Source organism: Oncorhynchus mykiss, chromosome 2 (genome assembly GCF_057628025.1).
Source record: "Oncorhynchus mykiss isolate SJ-2025 chromosome 2, ASM5762802v1, whole genome shotgun sequence".
Classification (NCBI taxonomy): Eukaryota; Metazoa; Chordata; class Actinopteri; order Salmoniformes; family Salmonidae; genus Oncorhynchus; species Oncorhynchus mykiss.
In genome coordinates this window covers 32,516,284-32,540,000 of record NC_143023.1, presented here as the reverse complement: position 1 = coordinate 32,540,000, position 23,717 = coordinate 32,516,284, and the positions used below count along the sequence as shown (strand labels likewise).

General features: G+C 45.3%; 1 protein-coding gene across 1 annotated transcript in view; it reads left to right on the top strand.

Annotated features, from left to right (window-relative positions):
* sv2a (synaptic vesicle glycoprotein 2A) overlaps positions 1–23,717 on the top strand; it is a 68,426-nt gene that overhangs the window by 13,799 nt on the left and 30,910 nt on the right. The window contains exon 2 of the mRNA XM_036946294.2: positions 14,998–15,765. Within this exon, the coding sequence (XP_036802189.1) occupies positions 15,159–15,765 (607 nt within the window). The 5' untranslated portion in view covers positions 14,998–15,158. The remainder of the gene's footprint in view (positions 1–14,997; positions 15,766–23,717) is intronic.

Below are 23,717 nucleotides of genomic sequence, written 5' to 3'. Positions count from 1 at the left end.
ACTGTCATCCATCTTCTTACTCCATTACTGGCTGACTTCTCCCCGGCAACACTGTCTCCTGATAAACGTTTATAAAGCCTCCGCTGAATAAAATGTCACTCCTTTATCACATGCATTTCTCTCTTTTGGTGGATATATACCCCACATTGTCAAATGGAGATCTGTTTGAAGTGGATCTAAATGACCGATTTATATGCACATTCACCTAGCTTATCCAAGTGTAGCCAAAGGCTAAATTGAAGTGTCCCTATTCAGCACAGTTGTGGGTTTTCTGTGGAAGGGTTTTCTTGCTAGTAGGATATATGACAACAGTTAGCTTTTACTGACAGACTCCCCAAGCCACTCATGCCATTTTGTAATGGGATCTTGACTCTTGTCCTTGGCAGAGTGACTGACAATCTGTGCTCCAGTGAACTGTACACAGAGGAGTCAGAGAGAGTCGACTGAAACGGAAACATCATATTCCCTCCTTACTCCATTGTTTGAACAGAGGGAGACACTGTGCACAAAGATCGATACAGCTTACTGTACAAATTTATACACCGAAAGGTATGTAGGGTCTCATGTACTGTGATTAAACAAACAAGGCTTTTGGACAGCCAGCCAGACAACTGTACTGTGCAAACAAGCCTTATATTGAGTTATAGGGCCTACTCCATTGTATCTGTTTTCATTGACTTGTGACTTTTATTGATTGTCTCACACCTTATACTGCATGACAGAAAGTTGGGCCTATACTGCATGACATAAAGTTGGGCCTATACTGCATGAGATAAAGTTGGGCCTATGTCTCTAGTATTCTCTTTTAACATACATCGTTTTTCCAACTCATAAACTTTCTTGGGTGGATTAATAGCCCTGGTAGCATTAGCACTAAACTGGAATCGTTTTAAGCCACGGTGACATACCCTTCTGGCACAGAACTGTCTGAACTTGATGTTGTCTTTAACTTCGGCATATATTCCTCCATTACTATTAGCACAATGGTTTTAGGGTGGAAATTGACAGTGTTGTATCACATTTAGCAACTGCTCCTTAGCATTAGCAATGATTTGATTGGAAATTGACCCACACAATTTCAGCTGTTGACGGTTGCCTAGCCCAGTGCTCGAGTCTAAATTTACTAGCTGTATTTTAGCCGTGGTAGGGCCTTTTAAGTTAAGCAAATACAGTAGCTTCAGCCAGAGCAAAAGGCTGTTCCGCTTTAGTGCACTGCCTCAGTTTTAACGTGCTAGCTAGCGTTATCTTAGCTTCAGGGTAGGTTATTTCCTGTTTCTCTCTGCTCTCTTTTATTGTGAGCAAGCTGCTGCTCTGTTCCGGTTTCGTGTGTGGTGTAGAGAGGAGCTCCACTGACCCCCTGGCATCCTCTCAGCTCACTAGAAGGAAATAGGTTTAAATAATTAAGTCTTTCATCACTGGCAAACGACAGCTAGGGTTTTGGTCCGGCTCCCTTTAGACACCTAATTTATTATCAATTTTTTTTAGTACTAACAGCCACATACTTGATGCAGCATAACTCTCAAGTAGAGAATGGTTTATTATTCCAGGCTAAAAAGCCTATCTGTACCTACTCATATCTATCAGTAGTGGGGATGGTTCAAGAGAAATCTGATGGTGATGGTTAGCTCATTGCATTTAGTAGTGAGTGGCTCCTGGTGTTGAAGTCGTGACCATGGAGACAAAGGACAGCCAGCCAACCGGCTGGTGTCTCCGAGAGGGATAGAAGATTGACTGAGGCGCTGTGTGAAGATCAAGATTTCTAGACCAAGTGCAGAGGTGGGCGGTTTTATGTGCCCTGAAGATCTTGAATTGCTAAGAGATGATACAATATGCTTTTGGTTTTGGAGCAGCTCTTTTACAGAATAGCCTAGCTCAGTGGACCATTAAAGTAAGGTACACCAGGGTCTCTAGAATGGGGTAGGTGAGTAATAGCCCTCTTAAACTATTAAAGATCAGGAACAGAGGTTAGACCTTTAGGGAGTAAGGAGTAACTATATTTCAGTAGGTGGGGGAGGTTTAATACAGCCTTTACTCCTCTGTTTTAGTGTCACGTTTTCTTATCCAAACACAGAACTAAATATGTCCTCTGGGAGGGCCTCATTCATCTTCTCTGACGACACATGAAATATGTCCTCTGGTTGCTAGATTGAGATGTCTTACCAAAGCAGACAGCTCCCAACAGAGTCATTCTGTGTAAGGATCCTTGTAAACTATGGCCCATTAACCACTAATGATGTTAAGGCAGGAAACTCCTCCACCAATACAGGCAGGCACAAGGGACAAAAGTTTTTTTGCATGGCGACATATTCTGATACATTGTCTGTCTGTTTCAAATTATATAATTTTCTCTTCTTTGAAAATAATTCATATCAACATGGATTCATTGGATTCCCTCTCAGCCCACGTTTCCAATCTCATTGCCAATGAATATACTGTTGTCAAAGTATGCAATGATTCAATGTTGTTTTCTTAGAGAGGCTGCTGGCATACAAATCAGCATATAGAACTATTCTTGAGCTTCCTCCTCTTTACGCACTAACTCCATGTGTAATGCAACCACAAGGTTGTTCCCTTCCTGGGAAACCTGCTTGTTACAGCAAGCCTCATGTTTTATGCATACTGTATGTCTGCTCTTGTTCACCTGCCAAAGGTCCTACAGGAGGATTTCCATTTCATATTTACCTCCTTATGTTTTTCAAGTATTTTTGGCTTTACCACAATTCATATTCCCACCTGCACATCAAGCTCCGTTCAGTAGGAATGGAAGATTGTCTCTCTTGTGCTTTCTCTTCCATGAAAGATGCTTGTGGTACAATGGACCCTGGTTTAAATGCAATGGCTTCAGGATTCCCGAGCCATACAGATGTAGGATCTTAATTTGATCCAGTTTGCTACAGCAGGAAAGTAATCCTACAGCAACAGGAAATGTAAATTATTATGCGGATTATAATTAATTAATGGCCATTTTTGTAGGGGTTGATACATTTTTTCGTAAGGGCAAATCAAGTCTGAAATTTCAAAGTGGAATTTACAAACTTTAGAAGCCGTTTTAAAACTCAAATACACTACAAGTTTGCATTTCATGCTGTGCAGGAAAATTCTCAGCAACAAAATAACATCTGTAGCTAGCAGATAGGGTCTGACTCAGAGGCAGGGATTTCAAGGGCCAGTAGGGGCCATCTCACTCACTGCCATTTATATGGAAATCAGGTTTCTATGTACCACTCTGGTGGCACCTAATGCACACTTTACCGTGTGAAGTAGATGAAGCAAATCCACATACAACATTCTGGCCTATATTAGCCCAGCGGCGAACAAGGAGAGGACATGATATGTAGAGAATATTAACATGCAATTCAATGCAATCTATCATTTACCTTGACATGCAACCATGTTTCAGTGTCACAGTATCTGCTAATGGAAGCCTTTGTGACTTATTTTGTACGTAATGTTGCTGCTACCATCTCTTATGACCGAAAATAACTTCTGGACATCAGAACAGCGATTATTCACCTCAAATTGGATGAAGAATTTTGTTTTAATGAGTCGGACGGGATATGCTCCAAACATCCGAACAGGCCCTCATCCCCATCATTTGCAGGAGAGAAAAAAAAGAGAGATTTTGCGGAAAGAGATCGGGGTGCCTTGTGAGGATCAAGCGACGGGTGGCTAATCTGCCTTTGACATCCGTACTGTTATCCAACGTTCAATCGCTGGAAAATAAATGGGATGAACTGAAAGCACGTATATCCTACCAACGGGACTTCAAAAACTGTAATATCTTATGCTTGACAGAGTCGTGGCTGAACGACGACATTAATAACATACCGCTGGCGGGTTATACACTCTATCAGCAGGATAGAACAGCAGTCTCTGGTAAGACATGGGGCGAATTCCTATGTATATTTGTAAACAACAGCTGGTGCACGATATCTAAGGAAGCCTCGAGGTTTTGCTTGCCTGAGGTAGAGTATCTCATGATAAGATGTAGACCACACTATCTACCTAGAGAGTTTTCATCTGTATTTGTCGTAGCTGTCTATATACCACCACAGACCGATGCTGGCTCTAAAACCGCACTCAATGAGCTGTATACTGCCATAAGAAAACAGGAAAATGCTCATCCAGAGGTGGCGCTCCTAGTGGCTGGATACTTTAATGCAGGGAAACTTAAATCAGTTTGACCTAATTTCTATCAGCATGTTAAATGTGCAACCAGAGGGACCTTTACTCCTTTACCACCTTTACTCCACACACAGAGACACATACAAAGCTCTCCCTAGCCCTCCATTTGGAAAATCTGACCTTCATTTTATCCTCCTGATTTCTGCTTACAAGCAAAAATTAAAGCAGGAAGCACCAGTGACTCTGTCTATTGAAAAGTGGTAAGATGAAGCAGATGCTAAACTAAAGGACTGTTTTGCTAGCACAGACTGGAATATGTTTGGGGATTCATCCGATGGTATTGAGGAGTACACCAATTCACTCACTCGCTTCATCAATAAGTTAATTGATGACGACGTCCCCACAGTGACTGTACGTACATACCCCAACCAGAAGCCATGGATTACAGGCAACATTCACACTGAGCTAAAGGGTAGAGCTGCAGCTTTCAAGGAGCGGGACTCTAACCCGGAAGCTTATTAGAAATCGCACTATGCTCTCCGACGAACCATCTAACAGGCAAAGCATCAATACAGGACTAAGATTGAATCGTACTACGCAGCCGATGTGAGTAAGACCTTTAAACAGGTCAACATTCAAGGCCGCAGGGCTAGATGGATTACCAGCATGCGCTGACCAACTGGCAAGTGTCTTCATGACATTTTCAACCTCTCCCTGTCTGAGTCTGTAGTACCAACATGTTTCAAGCAGACCACCATAGTCCCTGTGCCCAAGAACACTACGTTAACCTGTCAAATAACTACCCACCCGTAGCACTCACGTCTGTAGCCATGAAATGCTTTGAAAGGCTGGTCATGGCCTTTCATCAACAACATTATCCCAGAAACCCTAGACCCACTCCAATTTGCATACCGCACCAACAGATCCACAGATTATGAAATCTCTTTTGCTCGGCACACTGCCCTTTCACACCTGGACAAAAGGAACACCTGTATGTGAGAATGCTATTCATTGACCACAGCTCAGAGTTCAACACCATCGTGCTCTCAAAGATCATCACTAAGCAAAGGACCCTGGGACTAAACACCTCCCTTTGCAACTGGATCCTGGACTTCCTGACGGGCCGACCCCTAGGTGGCAAGGGTTGGTAACAACACATCCGCCACGCTGATCCTCCACCCAGCACAGCCAGAAGAGGACTGGCCGCCCCTCATAGCCTGGTTCCTCTCTAGGTTTCTTTCTAGGTTTTGGCCTTTTCTAGGGAGTTTTTCCTAGCCACCGTGCTTCTACACCTGCATTGCTTGCTGTTTGGGGTTTTAGGCTGGGTTTCTGTACAGCACTTTGATAAATCAGCTGATGTAAGAAGGGCTATATAAATACATTTGATTTTGATTTGATCCTCAACACGGGGGCCCCTCAGGGGTGCGTGCTCAGTCCCCTCCTGTACTCCCTGTTCACTCATGACAGCACGACCAGACACGACTCCAACACCATCCTTAAGTTTGCCGATGACACAACAGTGTCACCGACAACGATGAGACAGCCTATAGGGAGGAGGTCAGAGACCTGACCGTGTAGTGCAAGGACAACAACCTCTCCATCAATGTGATCAAGACGAAGGAGATGATTGTGGACTACAGGAAAAGGAGGACCAAGCACTCCCCCTTTCTCATCGACAGGGCTGTAGTGGAGCAGGTTGACAGCTTCAAGTTCCTTGGCGTCCACATCACCAACAAACTAACATGGTCCAAGCACACCAGACAGTCGTGAAGAGGGCACGACAAAACCAATTCCCCCTCAGGATATTTTTTTTTTTTTGGCATGGGTCCTCAGAACAGCTGCACCATCAAGAGCATCCTGACGGGTTGCATCACTGCCTGGTATGGCAAATGCTCGGGCCTCCGACCGCAAGGCATTACAGAGGGTAGTGCATACTGCCCAGTACATCACCGCAGCCAAGCGTCCTGCCATCCAGGACCTCTATACCAGGCGGTGTCAGAGGAAGACTCCAGCCACCCATGTCATAGACTGTCTCTCTGCTACCGCACGGCAAGTGGTACCAGAGCGCCAAGTCTAGGTCCAAGAGGCTTCTAAACAGCTTCTACCCCCAAGCCATAAGACTCCCGAACATCTAATCAAATGGCCGGTACCCCCTGTATATAGCCACGCTATATTGACTTGGTAGAAAAGACAGAGGTCATAGATGACTGATATAGCGGCTGTTGTTTCCGGGGTTCATTTTCAGTCTAAGTGAGTGTTTCTTGGAAACCTAGTCTTCCCAGAAGACCTTTGGGTTCAGTGATCTCTGCCAGTCTGTTGTGTGAGCTGCTCCCCAGCCCTCCATCCTCACCCCCCAGCCCCTTCCCTCATCTCCTCCAGTTTCTATCCCATCTGATCTCATGCTACTTAACCAGGACACTTCTAATACAGTACAGGAAGTAGTCCGTTTGGTAAGGCTGTAATAGTAGCCTGTTACACTGTTGACTTGGTAGTTACGTATGTGCCTTTTAGGTACCAGGTACTGAATCACAGCACCAGAGAGTACCCCTTGTCTAACAGGTACTAGCTGAAATAGCACTGTAAAATAGTGTTAACAGATACAAGGGGGGCCACTAACCAAAGAAGGGTGGGTACTGTTACAGTATTTCAGAGTGTGTGCATGGTCATTGGGTTCAGCTATGGTCTATGGATCCTCCCTGAGGCCTGTTCTCTTCTCCTGCTGTGTCTCCTCCTCTTCAAATGGCCAGAGAATCCAATAGCACTAGGCAGCCACAGTGGGCACCAACACCACTCTATCAAGGGATCAGCTTCACACTGTCTCCTACACACCACCATTTCAGATAGGTGTTATTATCAAACTAACAGCATACAGTCACATTTCTGAGATAATCAAATTAGTATTCACTAAAGAAACATCATATTTTAAGGTTGTATAGTAGTCTGGGCTATATATTGTTCCGGGATTTCAATGAACAGTGTGCACACTTTCTCTCTAAAGGTACTGTATAGTAATCTGACAATCTGACTGCATCTGTTTCCCTTAGCTGTATTGCTGTATTCCTCTTTGAGACAAATTAGACGGACCTGAGTGTGTTAATGGTGACAGAGGTGCAGGGAAAAGAGCAGACCACTCAGCTGCCAGATTTAGACTGGCCTTTTTTCTGTCGGCCTTGTTCTCCGGGTCAAGGTTTAACCTGCCTGCTATCTCTGGAGACTCTAGCAGGAGCAGAAAGACTCTGGGAGGTTAAACGGCACAGCCCAGTCAGGTTAGCGTTGCCGATAGGGCCACAAGGAGAGGAATACACAACAGAAAGAACAGAGTGAAGCTGAGAACCAATTATCCTTACCCACAAATAACAGAGAGAGAGAGAGCCGGGGAAGGGAGAGAGAGAAACAGAGTTAGGGAAGGAGTGACAGAGAATGAGCGTGAGGAGAGGGGGAGAATGACAAGAGGGAAAGAGGAAGGATGGAGAAAGGAGAGAGGAGGAAGACAGGGAAGGAGAAGGGTAATAGAGAAAGAGGCTGAGATGAGTAGAGAAAAAGGAAAAATAGGGAAGGAAATGTGAAAAGGGGGCCACACTAATTAGACACTCACTAGACACTCACTAGACACTCACTAGACACACACTAGACACTCACTAGACACTCACTAGACACTCACTAGACACACACTAGACACTCACTAGACACTCACTAGACAAAAACTAGACACTCACTAGACACACTAGACACTCACTAGACACTCGCTAGACACTCACTAGACACTCACTAGACACACACTAGACACTCACTAGACACTCACTAGACACACACTAGACACTCACTAGACACTCACTAGACAAAAACTAGACACTCACTAGACACACTAGACACTCACTAGACACTCGCTAGACACTCACTAGACACTCACTAGACACACACTAGACACTCACTAGACACTCACTAGACACACACTAGACACTCACTAGACACTCACTAGACACACACTAGACACACACTAGACACTCACTAGACAAACACTAGACACTCACTAGACACTCACTAGACACTCACTAGACACACACTAGACACTCACTAGACTTTCACTAGACACACTAGACACTCGCTAGACACTCACTAGACACTCACTAGACACACACTAGACACACACTATGTACATATAAATATATGGATGAGTGATAGCCGAGCGGCATAAGCAATATGCAGTAGATGGTATTGAATACAGTATATACACTACCGTTCAAAAGTTTGGGGTCACTTAGTTTTTGTTTTTGAAAGAAAAGCAAATTTTCTGGTGCCTTAAAAGAACATCAAATTGATCAGAAATACATTGTAGACATTGTTAATGTTGTAACTGACTATTGTAGCTGTAAACGGCTGAAATTTAATGGAATATCTACATAGGTGTACAGAGGCCCATTATCAGCAACCATCACTCCTGTAATCCACGTTTATCATTTGCTGCCAGTTGAGGGCTTGTGAGGCGTCTGTTTCTTGAACTAGACATTCAAATGTACTTGTCCTCTTGCTCAGTTGTGCACCGGGGCCTCCCACTCCTTTTTCTATTCTGGTTAGAGACAGTTTGCGCTGTTCTATGAAGGGAGTAGTACACAGCGTTGTATGAGATCTTCAGTTTCTTGGCAGTTTCTCGCATGGAATGGCCTTCATTTCTCAGAACAAGAATATACTGAAGAGTTTCAGAAGAAAGTTATTTGTTTCTGGCCATTTTGAGCCTGTAATCGAACCCACAAATGCGGATGCTCCAGATACTCAACTAGTCTAAAGAAGGCCAGTTTTCTTGCTTCTTTAATCAGAACAACAGTTTTCAGCTGCGCTAACATAATTGCAAAAGGGTTTTCTAATGGCACGTTGTGTTAGCTCATCCAACTGGTCATTGGAACACAGGAGTGATGGTTGCTGATAATGGGCCTCTGTACGCCTATGTAGATAATCCATTAACAAAACTGCAGTTTCCAGCTACAATAGTCATTTACAACATTAACTACACTGAATCTACACTGTATTTCCGATCAATTTGATGTTATTTTAATGGACAAAAATGTGCTTCTCTTTCAAAAACAAGGACATTTCTAAGTGACCCCAAACTTTTGAACGGTAGTGTACATATGAGATGAGTAATGTGGATATGTAGTCATTGTTAAAGTGGGCTTATTAAAGTGACTAGTGATTCCTTTATTACATCCATTTATTAAACTGATTAAAGTGGCCCGAGATTTCAGTCTGTATGTTGGCAGCAGCCACTCTATGTTAGTGATGGCTGTTTAACAGTCTGATGGCCTTGAGATAGAAGCTGTTTTTCAGTCTCTCGGTCCCAGCTTTGATGCACCTTTACTGACCTCGCCTTCTGGATGATAGCAGGGTGAACAGGCAGTGGCTCGGATGGTTGTTTTCCATGATGATCTTTTTGACCTTTCTGTGACATCGGATGCTGTAGGTGTCCTGGAGGGCAGGTCGTTTGCCCCTGGTGATGTGTTGTGCAGACCGCACTATCCTCTGGAGAGCCTTACAGTTGTGGGTGGAGCAGTTTCCGTACCAGACGGTGATACAGCCCGACAGGATGCTCTCGATCTGTAAAAGTTTGTGAGTGATTTAGGTGACTAGCCAAATTCCTGAGGACGAAAAGGCACTGTTGCACCTTCTTCACCATACTGTCAGTGTGAGTGGACCATTTTAGTTTGTCCGTGATGTATACACAGAGCAACTTAAAACGTTCCACCTTCTCCACTACTGTCCCGTCATTGTGGATGGGGGGGATGTTCCCTCGGCTGTTTCCTGAAGTCCACGATCATCTCCTTTGTTTTGTTGACGTTGAGTGAGAGGTTATTTTCCTGACACCACACTCCCCTCCTCCCTGTAGGCCGTCTTGTCGTTGTTGGTAATCAAGCCTACCACTGGAGTGTTGTCTGCAAACTTGATGATTGAGTTGAAGGCGTGCAAGGCCACGTAGTCATGGGTGAACAGGGAGTACAGGAGAGGGCTGAGAACGAACCCTTGTGGGGCCCCAGTGTTGAGGATCAGCGGGGTGGAGATGTTGTTTCCTACCCTCACCAGCTGCGTGCGACCTGTCAGAAAGTCCAGGACCCAGTTGCACAGGGCGGGGTTGAGACCCAGGGACTCAAGCTTATTGACGAGTTTGGAGGGTACAGTGGTGTTAAATGCTGAGCTGTAGTCAATGAACAACATTCTTACATAGATATTCCTCTTGTCCAGATAGGTTAGGGCAGTGTGCAGTGTGATGGCGATTGCTTCGTCTGTGGACCTATTGGGGCAGTAAGCAAATTGGAGTGGGTCTAGGGTATCAGGTAGGGTGGAGGTGATATGATCCTCCAAGGATCCTTGATGTGAACACTAGACACACAATAGACACACACTAGACACACACTAGAAACACACTAGACACCCACTAGACACTCACCTGACACATACTAGACCACACAAGACCATACTAGACACTCACCAGAGACTCACTAGACCACACTAGACACACACTAGACACTCAATAGACACTCACTAGACACACACTAGACACACACTAGACACTCACCAGACACTCACTAGACCACACTCACTAGACCACACTCACTAGACACTCACTAGACACTCACTCGACACTCAATAGACACACACTAGACACACACTAGAAACACACTAGACACTCACTAGACACTCACTAGACACTCGCCTGACACATACTAGACCACACAACACCATACTAGACACTCACCAGACACACACTAGACCACACTAGACACTCACTAGACACACACTGGAGACACACTAGACACTCACTAGACACTCACTAGACACTCAATAGACACACACTCAACACTCACTAGACACACACTAGACACTCACTAGACACACACTAGACACTCACTAGACACTCAATAGACACACACTAGACACTCACTAGAAACACACTAGACACTCACTAGACACTCACCTGACACATACTAGACCACACAACACCATACTAGACACTCACCAGACACACACTAGACCACACTATACACACACTAGACACACACTGGAGACACACTAGACACTCACTAGACACTCAATAGACACTCAATAGACACACACTCAACACTCAATAGACACACACTAGACACACACTAGACACTCACTAGACACTCACCAGACACTCACCAGACACTCACTAGACCACACTCACTAGACCACACTCACTAGACCACACTCACTCGACACTCAATAGACACACGCTAGACACACACTAGAAACACACTAGACACTCACTAGACACTCACTAGACACTCACCTGACACATACTAGACCACACAACACCATACTAGACACTCACCAGACACTCACTAGACCACACTAGACACTCACTAGACACACACTGGAGACACACTAGACACTCACTAGACACTCACTAGACACTCAATAGACACACACTTGACACTCAATAGACACACACTAGACACACACTAGACACTCACTAGACACTCACCAGACACTCACCAGACACTCACTAGACACACACTAGAAACACACTAGACACTCACTAGACACTCACCTGACACATACTAGACCACACAAGACCATACTAGACACTCACCAGACACTCACTAGACCACACTAGACCACACTAGACACTCACTAGACACACACTGGAGACACACTAGACACACACAAGACACTCACTAGACACTCACTAGACACATACTAGACCACACAAGACCATACTAGACACTCACTAGACACTCATTAGACACTCACTAGACACATACTAGACCACACTAGACACTCACTAGACACACACTAGACACTCACTAGACACATACTAGACCACACAAGACCATACTAGACACACGCTAGACACTCACTAGACACTCACTAGACACTCACTAGACACATACTAGACCACACTAGACACTCACTAGACACACACTAGACACTCACTAGACACACACACTAGACACTCACTAGACACACACTAGACACTCACTAGACACTCACTAGACACTCAATAGACACACACTAGTCACACACTAGACACTCACCAGACACTCACTAGACCACACTCACTAGACCACACTCACTAGACACTCACTAGACACTCAATAGACACACACTAGACACACACTAGAAACACACTACACACTCACCTGACACATACTAGTCCACACAAGACCATACTAGACACTCACCAGACACTCACTAGACCACACTAGACCACACTAGACACTCACTAGACTCACACTGGACACACACTAGACACACACTAGACACTCACCAGACACTCACTAGACCACACTCACTAGACACTCACTAGACACTCACTAGACACACACTCGACACTCAATAGATGTAACCGATGTGAAACGGCTAGCTTAGTTAGCGGTGCGCACTAAATAGCGTTTCAATCAGTGACGTCACTTGCTCTGAGACCTTGAAGTAGTGGTTCCCCTTGCTCTGCAAGGGCCGCGGCTTTTGTGGAGCAATGGGTAACGATGCTTCGTGGGTGACTGTTGTTGATGTGTGCAGAGGGTCCCTGGTTCACGCCCGGGTATGGGCGAGGGGACGGTCTAAAGTTATACTGTTACATAGACACACACGAGACACACACTAGAAACACACTAGACACTCACCTGACACATACTAGACCACACAAGACCATACTAGACACTCACCAGACACACACTAGACCACACTATACACACACTAGACACTCACTAGACACACACCAGACACTCACTAGACACTCACTCGACACTCAATAGACACACACTAGACACACACTAGAAACACACTAGACACTCACTAGACACTCACCTGACATACTAGACCACACAAGACCATACTAGACACTCACCAGACACTCACTAGACCACACTAGACCACACTGGAGACACACTAGACACTCACCTGACACATACTAGACCACACTAGACACCCACTAGACACTCACTAGACACATACTAGGCACACACAAGACACTCACTAAACACTCACTAGACACACACTAGACCACACAAGACCATACTAGACACACACTAGACACTCACTAGACACTCACTAGACAAACACTAGACACTCACCTGACACATACTAGACCACACAAGACCATACTAGACACACACTAGACACTCACTAGACACTCACTAGACACTCACCAGACCACACTAGATACTCACTAGACACACACTAGACACTCACTAGACACTCACTAGACACACACTAGACACTCACCTGACACATACTAGACCACACAAGACCATGCTAGACACACGCTAGACACTCACTAGACACTCATTAGACACTCACTAGACACATACTAGACCACACTAGACACTCACTAGACACACACTAGACACTCACTAGACACACACTAGACACTCACTAGACACACACTAGACACTCACTAGACACTCAATAGACACACACTAGACACTCACTAGAAACACACTAGACACTCACTAGACACTCACCTGACACATACTAGACCACACAAGACCATACTAGACACTCACCAAACACTCACTAGACCACACTAGACCACACTAGACACTCACTAGACTCACACTGGACACACACTAGACACACACTAGACACTCACCAGACACTCACTAGATCACACTCACTAGACCACACTCACTAGACACTCACTAGACACTCACCTGACACATACTAGACCACACAAGACCATACTAGCCACTCACCAGACACTCACTAGACCACACTAGACCACACTAGACACTCACTAGACACACACTGGAGACACACTAGACACTCACTAGACACACACTAGACACTCACTAGACACATACCAGACCACACTAGATACTCACTAGACACACACTAGACACTCACTAGACACACACACTAGACACTCGCTAGACACTCACTAGACACATACTAGACCACACTAGACAGACACTAGACAAACTAAGAAAACATTATTGCCACGCCACATCAGTTCACTGAATACCACAAGATGATTTTAAAGTGATATCGCTGAAGGACTAAGCTATCTCCCAAAAGAAACTGGTAGCGTTACCTAATTGCCTACTATAGCTCATCGTATTAATGCATTCATCTGCTAGACATATAGGCTTATATCACCCCATTCTCCAGATTGTCAGACAGGAAGTAATAATGTCTCTTTATAGACTTCCTGGGAACAAATGTAATTGCAGTGCTCCTAACTGGGCCGTCAGTGTAGCAGTATGTTCCCTTGAAGGTTTGATTCAAGCCGAGAGCCATTGGAAATGCCATGCTGTGACCTGTGGTTGGGCTGGGAGAGACCTATGAGATAACTGGGGCTCAATCAATGTAGGCCACTGAGTTTGAACAAGAGCTCTTCTGTCGTTTTCTACTTAAAGCTGTCATGTCCACTTATTAAGGACATTACATTGGGTCAGATAAGGTGGGCTGACTGGGTTCAGCCATAGGAATAAGGCCATTTGTTGAGAATCATGAATACAGGTATTGAGAACCTCCATGCGGTTACTGACTTCACTTGAGTTTGGCTTTCTGTGGCATGTGCAGTACAGGAGGCAGGACGGATCATAATAATTGCTGGAATGGAGTGAATGGAATGGTATCAAACACGTGTTTGATGTGTCCGATACCATTCCATTTATCCGTTCAAGCCATTACTATGAGCCCATCCTCCCAATTAAGGTGCCACCGGCCAGCTGTCATGTACAGACGCAGGTGTATACTCTTGTGAAAATTGGAACAGTATGGAAACATCATCGTTTGTATTTCTTGATTGGAAGTTGGAGTGAGAATGAGTGAGAACTGTGATGGACAGTTGATGCTGCGTAGTTTCTTTACACTGTTGGAGGTGCCATTCTAACAGAATCCTCTCTTTCATTCCAGGTCTCAATTTGGAGGAAAATATTCTGGCTGTAGCTGATAGAAGAGCTGTCCGTGGCGCTGAATTCCAGATCCACAGAGATCCCCAGTTCACACCCATGCTCTTGTGCCACTCCTGATATCTCCCATTCCTAGCAGCAACCAACCTCACCGCCAGAGCCAAGATGGACGACGGCTATGGACGAGACGGACGGCAGGACTTCATCCGCGGCGCCAAAGACATCGCCAAGGTGGTGAAGAAGCAGGCGGGCAAGAAGGTGGGCCGCAGCGTGGACAAAATGGCAGATGAGTACACCAAGCGCTCGTACAAGCGCTTCGAGGAAGAGGACGACGATGACGACTACCCCGTGCAGCAGAGCCAAGATGGCGACGGCTACTACCGCAACGACAGCCGGGCCAACGACGACGAGGGCGGCCACAGCGACTCCACGGAAGGTCACGACGAAGACGATGAGATCTACGAGGGCGAGTATCAGGGAATCCCCCGGGCAGAGTCCGGAAAAACGGTTCCGGTGGACGGGATTGCCCCCCAAGCTCAGATTAGGGACCTGGCCCAGTTCGAGGCGGAGAGGAGGAAGGATCAGGAGGAGCTGGCCCAGCAGTACGAGACCATCCTGCAGGAGTGTGGCCATGGGAAGTTCCAGTGGACGCTGTACTTTGTGCTGGGGCTGGCGCTGATGGCGGACGGTGTGGAGATCTTCGTGGTGGGCTTTGTGCTGCCCAGCGCAGAGAAGGACATGTGTCTGTCAGAGGAAAGCAAGGGCATGTTGGGTAAGATGGTTCTAATGGCCAGCCTGCTGTCGATTATTCTAAATGTATTACACTCTCTCTATTCCGGTTCCCTTATCTGTCTTTCCCTCCTTGTTTATTCGATATGTAGTCTTCTCACTCTATTTAGTCCTCTCACTCTCTTTTTCCCTCTCACTCTATTTAGCCCTCGCACTTTATTTAGCCCTCTCACTCTATTTACTCCTCTCACTCTATTTAGCTCTCTCACTCTCTCTCACTCTATTTACTCTCACTCTATTTAGCTCTCTCACTCTCTTTAGCCCTCTCACTCTATTTACTCCTTTCACTCTCTTTAGCCCTCTCACTCTATTTAGCCCTCTCACTCTCTATAGTCCTCTCACCCTATTTAGCCCTCTCACTCTCTATAGTCCTCTCACCCTATTTAGCCCTCTCACTCTATTTATTCCACTCACTCTTTTTTTACCTTTCACTCTATTTAGCTATCTCTCTCTATTTAGTCATCTCGCTCTATGTATCCCTCTCACTCTATTTAGCCCTCTCACTCTATTTAGCCCTCTCACTCTATTTAGCTATCTCTCTATTTAGTCCTCTCGCTCTATTTAGCCCTCTCACTCTGTTTAGCCCTCTCACTCTATTTAGCACTCTCACTCTGTTTAGCACTCTCACTCTATTTAGCCCTCTCACTCTATTTAGCCCTCTCACTCTATTTAGCACTCTCACTCTATTTAGCACTCTCACTCTCTTTTCCCCTCTCACTCTATTTATCACTCTCACTCTATTTAGCCCTCTCACTCTATTTAGTCCTCTCGCTCTCTTTAGCCCTCTCGCTCTCTTTAGCCCTCTCGCTCTCTTTTCCCCTCTCACTCTATTTATCCCTCTCACTCTCTTTAGCCCTCTCACTCTCTATAGTCCTCTCACTCTATTTTTCCCTCTCACTCTCTATAGCCCTCTCACTCTCTTTAGTCCTCTCACTCTATTTAGCCCTCTCACTCTATTTAGCCCTCTCACTCTCTTTATGCCTCTCACGCTCTTTAGCCCTCTCACTCTATTTAGCCTTCTCGCTCATTTTAGCCCTCTCACTCTCTTTAGCCCTCTCACTCTCTTTAGCCCCTTCACTCTCTTCTTGCCCTCTCACTCTCTTTTGCCCTCTCACTCTCTTTAGTTATCTCACTCTCTTTAGCCCTCTCACTCTCTTTATCCCTCTCACTCTCTTTAGTTCTCTCACTCTCTTTAGTTCTCTCACTCTCTTTTGTCCTCTCACTCTATTTAGCACTCTCACTCTCTTTTCCCCTCTCACTCTATTTATCACTCTCACTCTATTTAGCCCTCTCACTCTATTTAGTCCTCTCGCTCTCTTTAGCCCTCTCGCTCTCTTTAGCCCTCTCGCTCTCTTTTCCCCTCTCACTCTATTTATCCCTCTCACTCTCTTTAGCCCTCTCACTCTCTATAGTCCTCTCACTCTATTTTTCCCTCTCACTCTCTATAGCCCTCTCACTCTCTTTAGTCCTCTCACTCTATTTAGCCCTCTCACTCTATTTAGCCCTCTCACTCTCTTTAGCCCTCTCACTCTATTTTCCCCTCTCACTCTCTTTATGCCTCTCACGCTCTTTAGCCCTCTCACTCTATTTAGCCTTCTCGCTCATTTTAGCCCTCTCACTCTCTTTAGCCCTCTCACTCTCTTTAGCCCCTTCACTCTCTTCTTGCCCTCTCACTCTCTTTTGCCCTCTCACTCTCTTTAGTTCTCTCACTCTCTTTAGCCCTCTCACTCTCTTTATCTCTCTCACTCTCTTTAGTTCTCTCACTCTCTTTAGTTCTCTCACTCTCTTTTGTCCTCTCACTTTATTTAGCCCTCTCACTCTATTTAGCCCTCTCACTCTCTTTTTCGCTCTCACTCTATTTAGCCCTCTCCCTCTATTTAGCCCTCTCACTCTCTTTAGCTATCTCTCTCTATTTAGTCCTCTCGCTCTCTTTTTCTCTCTCGCTCTCTTTTCCCCTCTCACTCTATTTAGCCCTCTCACTCTATTTATTCCTCTCACTCTATTTAGCCCTCTCACTCTCTTTAGCTACCTCTCTCTATTTAGTCCTCTCGCTCTCTTTTTCTCTATCGCTCTCTTTTCCCCTCTCACTCTATTTAGCCCTCTCACTCTATTTAGTCCTTTCACTCTATTTAGCCCTCTCACTCTCTTTAGCTATCACTCTCTATTTAGTCCTCTCACTCTCTTTTCCCCTCTCACTCTATTTAGTCCTCTCACTCTATTTAGCCCTCTCGCTCTCTTTTTCCCTCTCGCTCTATTTAGCTATCTCACTCTATTTAGTCCTCTCACTCTATTTAGTCCTCTCACTCTATTTAGTCCTTTCACTCTATTTAGCCCTCTCAATCTCTTTAGCTATCTCTCTCTATTTAGTCCTCTTGCTCTCTTTTTCTCTCTCGCTCTCTTTTCCCCTCTCACTCTATTTAGCTATCTCAATCTATTTAGCTATCTCACTCTATTTAGCCCTCTCACTCTCTTTAGCTATCACTCTCTATTTAGTCCTCTCACTCTCTTTTCCCCTCTCACTCTATTTAGTCCTCTCACTCTATTTAGCCCTCTCGCTCTCTTTTTCCCTCTCGCTCTATTTAGCTATCTCACTCTATTTAGTCCTCTCACTCTATTTAGTCCTCTCACTCTATTTAGTCCTTTCACTCTATTTAGCCCTCTCAATCTCTTTAGCTATCTCTCTCTATTTAGTCCTCTTGCTCTCTTTTTCTCTCTCGCTCTCTTTTCCCCTCTCACTCTATTTAGCTATCTCAATCTATTTAGCTATCTCACTCTCTTTAGTCCTCTCACTCTATTTAGTCCTTTCACTCTATTTAGCCCTCTCAATCTCTTTAGCTATCTCTCTCTATTTAGTCCTCTTGCTCTCTTTTTCTCTCTCGCTCTCTTTTCCCCTCTCACTCTATTTAGCTATCTCAATCTATTTAGCTATCTCACTCTCTTTAGCCCTCTCACTCTCTTTTGCCATCTCACTGTCTTTAGCCCTCACACTTTCTTGCCCTCTCACTCTATTTAGCCCTCTCACTCTCTATAGTCCTCTCACTCTATTTAGTCCTCTCACTCTATTTAGCCCTCTCACTCTATTTAGCCTTCTCACTCTCTTTAGCCCTCTCACTCTCTTTAGCCTTCTCACTCTCTCTTGCCCTCTCACTCTCTTTAGCCCCTTCACCCTCTTCTTGCCCTCTCACTCTCTTTAGTTCTCTCACTCTCTTTAGTTCTCCCACTCTCTTTTGTCCTCTCACTTAATTTAGTCATTTCACTCTATTTATTCTTCTCATTCTCTTTAGCCCCTCACAATCTTTAGCCCCTTAACTCTCTTTAGCCCTCTTACTCTCTTTATCAGTTTTTGACTGCATCTCTCTATTCCCTACAATAGCAAGCTTGAGTTCACAGAGGAAGCCTATTCAAGGGATTCTTCGGGATTTTGGCAATGAGGCATGCATGCTAGTAGATACCCATAAACTTCCAGTCATTGCACTAATGCTAGTTAGCATTGGTTCGAGAAACTACCTCTATCGCCCTTCATACTGGGCTCCCTAGTGGCGCAGCGGTCTAAGGCACTGCATCTCAGTGCAAGAGTAACTACAGTCCCTGGTTCGATTCCAGGCTGTATCACATCCGTCCGGGATTGGGAGTCCCATAGAGCGGCGCACAATTGGCCCAACGTCGTCCGGGTTTGCCCGGGGTAGGCAGTCATTGTAAATAAGAATTTGTTCTTAACTGCCTTGCCTAGTTAAATAAAGGTTAAAAGTTTAATACTGGACACCGATACATAAAAATGGTATCCACAAATTCATCTGGCACTGGGGAAGTACAGTCATGGCCAAAGTTTTGAATGACAGAAATATTGATTTTCACAAAGTCTGGTGCCTCAGTTTGTATGAGGGCAATTTGCATATACTCCAGAATGTTATGAAGAGTGATCCGATGAATTGCAATTAATTGCAAAGTCCCCCATGCAAATGAACTGAATCCCCCAAAAACATTTCCACTGCATTTCAGCCCTGCCACAAAAGGACCAGCTGACATCATGTCAGTGATTCTCTCATTAACACAGGTGTGAGTGTTGATGAGGACAAGTCTGGAGATCACTCTGTCATGCTGATTGAGTTCATGGTTACCTGCAAGGAAACACGTGCCGTCATCATTGCTTTGCACAAAAAGGGCTTCACGGGCAAGGATATTGCTGCCAGCAAGATTGCACCTATATCAACCATTTATCGGATCATCAAGAACTTCAAGGAGAGCGGTTCAATTGTTGTGAAGAAGGCTTCAGGATGCCGAAGAAGGTCCAGCAAGTGCCAGGACCGTCTCCTGAAGTTGATTCAGCTGCGGGATTGGGGCACCACCAGTACAGAGCTTGCTCAGGAATGGCAGCAGGCAGGTGTGAGTGCATCTGTACGCACAGTGAGGCGAAGACTTTTGTAGGATGGCCTGGTGTCAAGAAGGGCAGCAAACAAGCCACTTCTCTCCAGGAAAAACATCAGGGACAGACTGATATTCTGCAAAAGGTACAGGGATTGGACTGCTGAGGACTGGCTTAAAGTCATTTTCTCTGATGAATCCCCTTTCCGATTGTTTGGGGCATCCGGAAAAAAGCTTGTCCGGAGAAGACAAGGTGAGCGCTACCATCAGTCCTGTGTCATGCCAACAGTAAAGCATCCTGAGACCATTCATGTGTGGGGTTGCTTCCCAGCCAAGACAGTGGGCTCACTCACAATTTTGCATAAGAACACAGCCATGAATAAAGAATGGTACCAACAGATCCTCAGAGAGCAACTTCTCCCAACCATCCAGGAACAGTTTGGTGACGAACAATGCCTTTTCCAGCATGATGGAGCACCTTGCCATAAGGCAAAAGTGATAACTAAGTGGCTCAGGGAACAAAACATCAATATTTTGGGTCCATGGCCAGGAAAATCCCCAGACCTTAATCCCATTGAGAACTTGTGGTCAATCCTCAAGAGGCGGGTGGACAAACAAAACCCCACAAATTCTGACAAACTCCAAGCATTGATTATGCAAGAATGGGCTGCCATCAGTCAGGATGTGGCCCAGAAGTTAATTGACAGCATGGTCATAACACATTCAACTCATTCTCCATTTTACTGGCATGCTGTGTTGTGCATGTTTTTATCGATTCATTTTGTTTGTCTTGTTGCTTTTTGTTTGATGTGGGGAGTGAGGTCAGTGTATTGAATGGGGTGTTAAAAGGGGTATCATGTTTTTTATAGCGCAGCAGGATTGAGAATGGATTCAAAACAATCTCTCTCCATCACCATTACGTTCTCCTCTCTTGTTGTTCGGCCAAAAGTCATACTGGTCCATATTGATTATTTTGTCAATGGCAGTTTTCATATTTCGATGTATTCAGTGTCTGATCATCCACATCACACTGACATAGAGATGACTCATTTGACATCCAGTCATGCATGTGTGGGTTGTTTTCTAGTCTACAAATGGTATGTGTGCATGCTTTCGTATGTAATGGATGTGTAAGTATGGACTCCCAGCAGTGACACTCTCCCACATGTGCTCTGGCAGGCGTATATGCTTGTGTTTGTGTCTGTGTGAATGGCATGTGTGTGGACTCTCTCTTTCTCTCGATCTCTCTCTCTCTCTCTCTCTCTCTCTCTCTCTGTCTCTTTGTCCCTCACTGGGTCTCTGTACGTGCTGTGTTGGGGGAGCCGGTATGGAAACAAGGCCCTTGGTCTCTCCCCTGTTACACAACATGCCTGACTCAGGCTGAAGTGCGTCTCTCATGTATGCCACTGTGCCTCCCATGGGTCCTAGTGTCCTCGCTGTTCCCTCCTCCCTGCCTGACATTGTATTACCCTGCCTGCCATTGTATTAGTAGGCAGAATAGACCGCTGTTAGTGTTGTCAGAGAGCCAGTCTCTTCAACCTGATGCACTCTGGCGGAACCACACAGTGTGTGTGCGTGTGTGCGCGCGTGTGTGTGCGTGCGTGTGTGTGTGTGCGTTTATGCGTGCGTGCGTGTGTGTGTGTGTGTGCGTGCGTGTGTGCGTGCGTGCATGCGTGTGTGTGTGTGTGTGTGTGCGTGCGTGCGTGTGTGTGCGTTTATACGTGCGTACATGCGTGCGTGTGTGTGTGTGTGTGTGTGCGCGTGCGTGTGTGCGTGCGTGCATGCGTGTGTGTGTGTGTGTGTGTGTGTGTGCGTGCGTGCGTGCGTCTGTATGTGTGATAATGACCATAATATATTCACGCCTGCTGCACCCATCCAGCAACAGTAAGCATCCACATTAGTCAAAGAGGTGAATTTGGAAATTGTGACACTGTGCTTGGAACATCCCTTTTTTCATTAAAGACAGGAAGGTACATAGCTACAGATGCATCGTTACATTTCTCTGTACAGAACGCAAATGGAGAATCTTTGGTTGCCATTTTACGGTAGTACTGTCTGCCGCTTAGCAAGAGATTTCTGGGGAACTGCTGGAGATGTAGCTGTACGATTTCACTGTCAGACAGATTTAACACAGTTGAGCAGATACACTTAATTTCTACTGCCACCAATATCAAGACTCATTGTGTCTTGTTGACAGTGTGGTTATATTCAAACCGTTAGTTATGGTGCCTTTTCTCTTTACCGTGGTTATGTTTTCAAGGTGGATGTTAACATAGCCATAACCTTGGGAAAATTCCCACTGTCCCCTTTGGTCTTTTCATTGTGTGCTTGTTTCTTGTTTTCAGATCAGCTGGTAGCCCTGAGGGTAGAGAGAACCTTTCTCTCCCGGTGTCTCCTTGGCCTTTAGATTAACTTGGCACAAACTGCTTAGTATATCAACGGAAGGGTGGGAGAGATGGAAGGAGGGAGAGAGGGATGATTAAAAAAGGGCTGGACCGTGACCGCAGAGCAGAGCTGTGTCTGTTTTACTCAGCAAAGCAAGGAGGAACATAGTTAGCATTTAAGGGACTGTGAAGGCAGTGTGTTAGTATAATAGCAATGGAAGATGTACGGCTTTTTAGCAAAGGTAGAGTCATGTTAGCATTTAGTGATGTTTGATGGATGTAGTAGTGTATTAGAAAACGATCTTAGCATTGGTAGTATTATATTAGCATTTAGGATATTTTGTGAGTGAACAGAATGTCCTATGTTTAGTGTTTTTAGCAAAGGCGCAACATCAGCATTTTAACCATGTACAGCAAAGTAGGACGTTTTTTAGCTTTTGCAAAGAAACATTAACACCATGATAGATTTACTGCTTTTTTACGAGGGGACAGAATTTGTGAGAGCAGTAGCATTTTGACTGTAATGGTGATGGTCAACTAAATCAACTGGCACAATGCTCTCTACTCTATGAAGGATCCTCTGCCCCTGGCTCACTCAAAAAAAGCCCTGTGCGCTCTCGCAGAAAGGGGAAAATGGCTATTAATAGCGCCCCCTTAACCACGCTTCGAACGCACACACACACACACACACACACACACACACACACACACACACACACACACACACACACACACACACACACTCCTCCATAGCCCTGAAGCCTCAGTGAGCTCTGTCACCGCACTGCAGCTCACAGATTGTGTGGACTCCCTCCTCTCATCACCCTCTCTCTTCTCCTCCTCTCCCCTCCCCTCCCCACATCCTATTTTCTCTTTTGAATCATGTGGAGCTCAGCTGTCTGGAAGGCTCCTCCTACCTCTCTCTCTTCCTCTCTCTCTCTCTCTCTCTCTCTATCTAACTGCCTCCCATGTGAATCTCCGCTACTGTTTCCATGGGCCTCTTGGGTACAGTAAACAGATTCAACTTTGGTTAGCAACAGCACTCAGGGTTGGCAGAATTATAACAGACCACCATTGGATGCAAGCCGGCACAGCGATGTTTATGAGTACTACAGTAGGCTACTGTAAGGTTCATCATGGGATCCGTAGCCAATATGCCAGAATTTGTAAAATGCCTAATATGAAATAT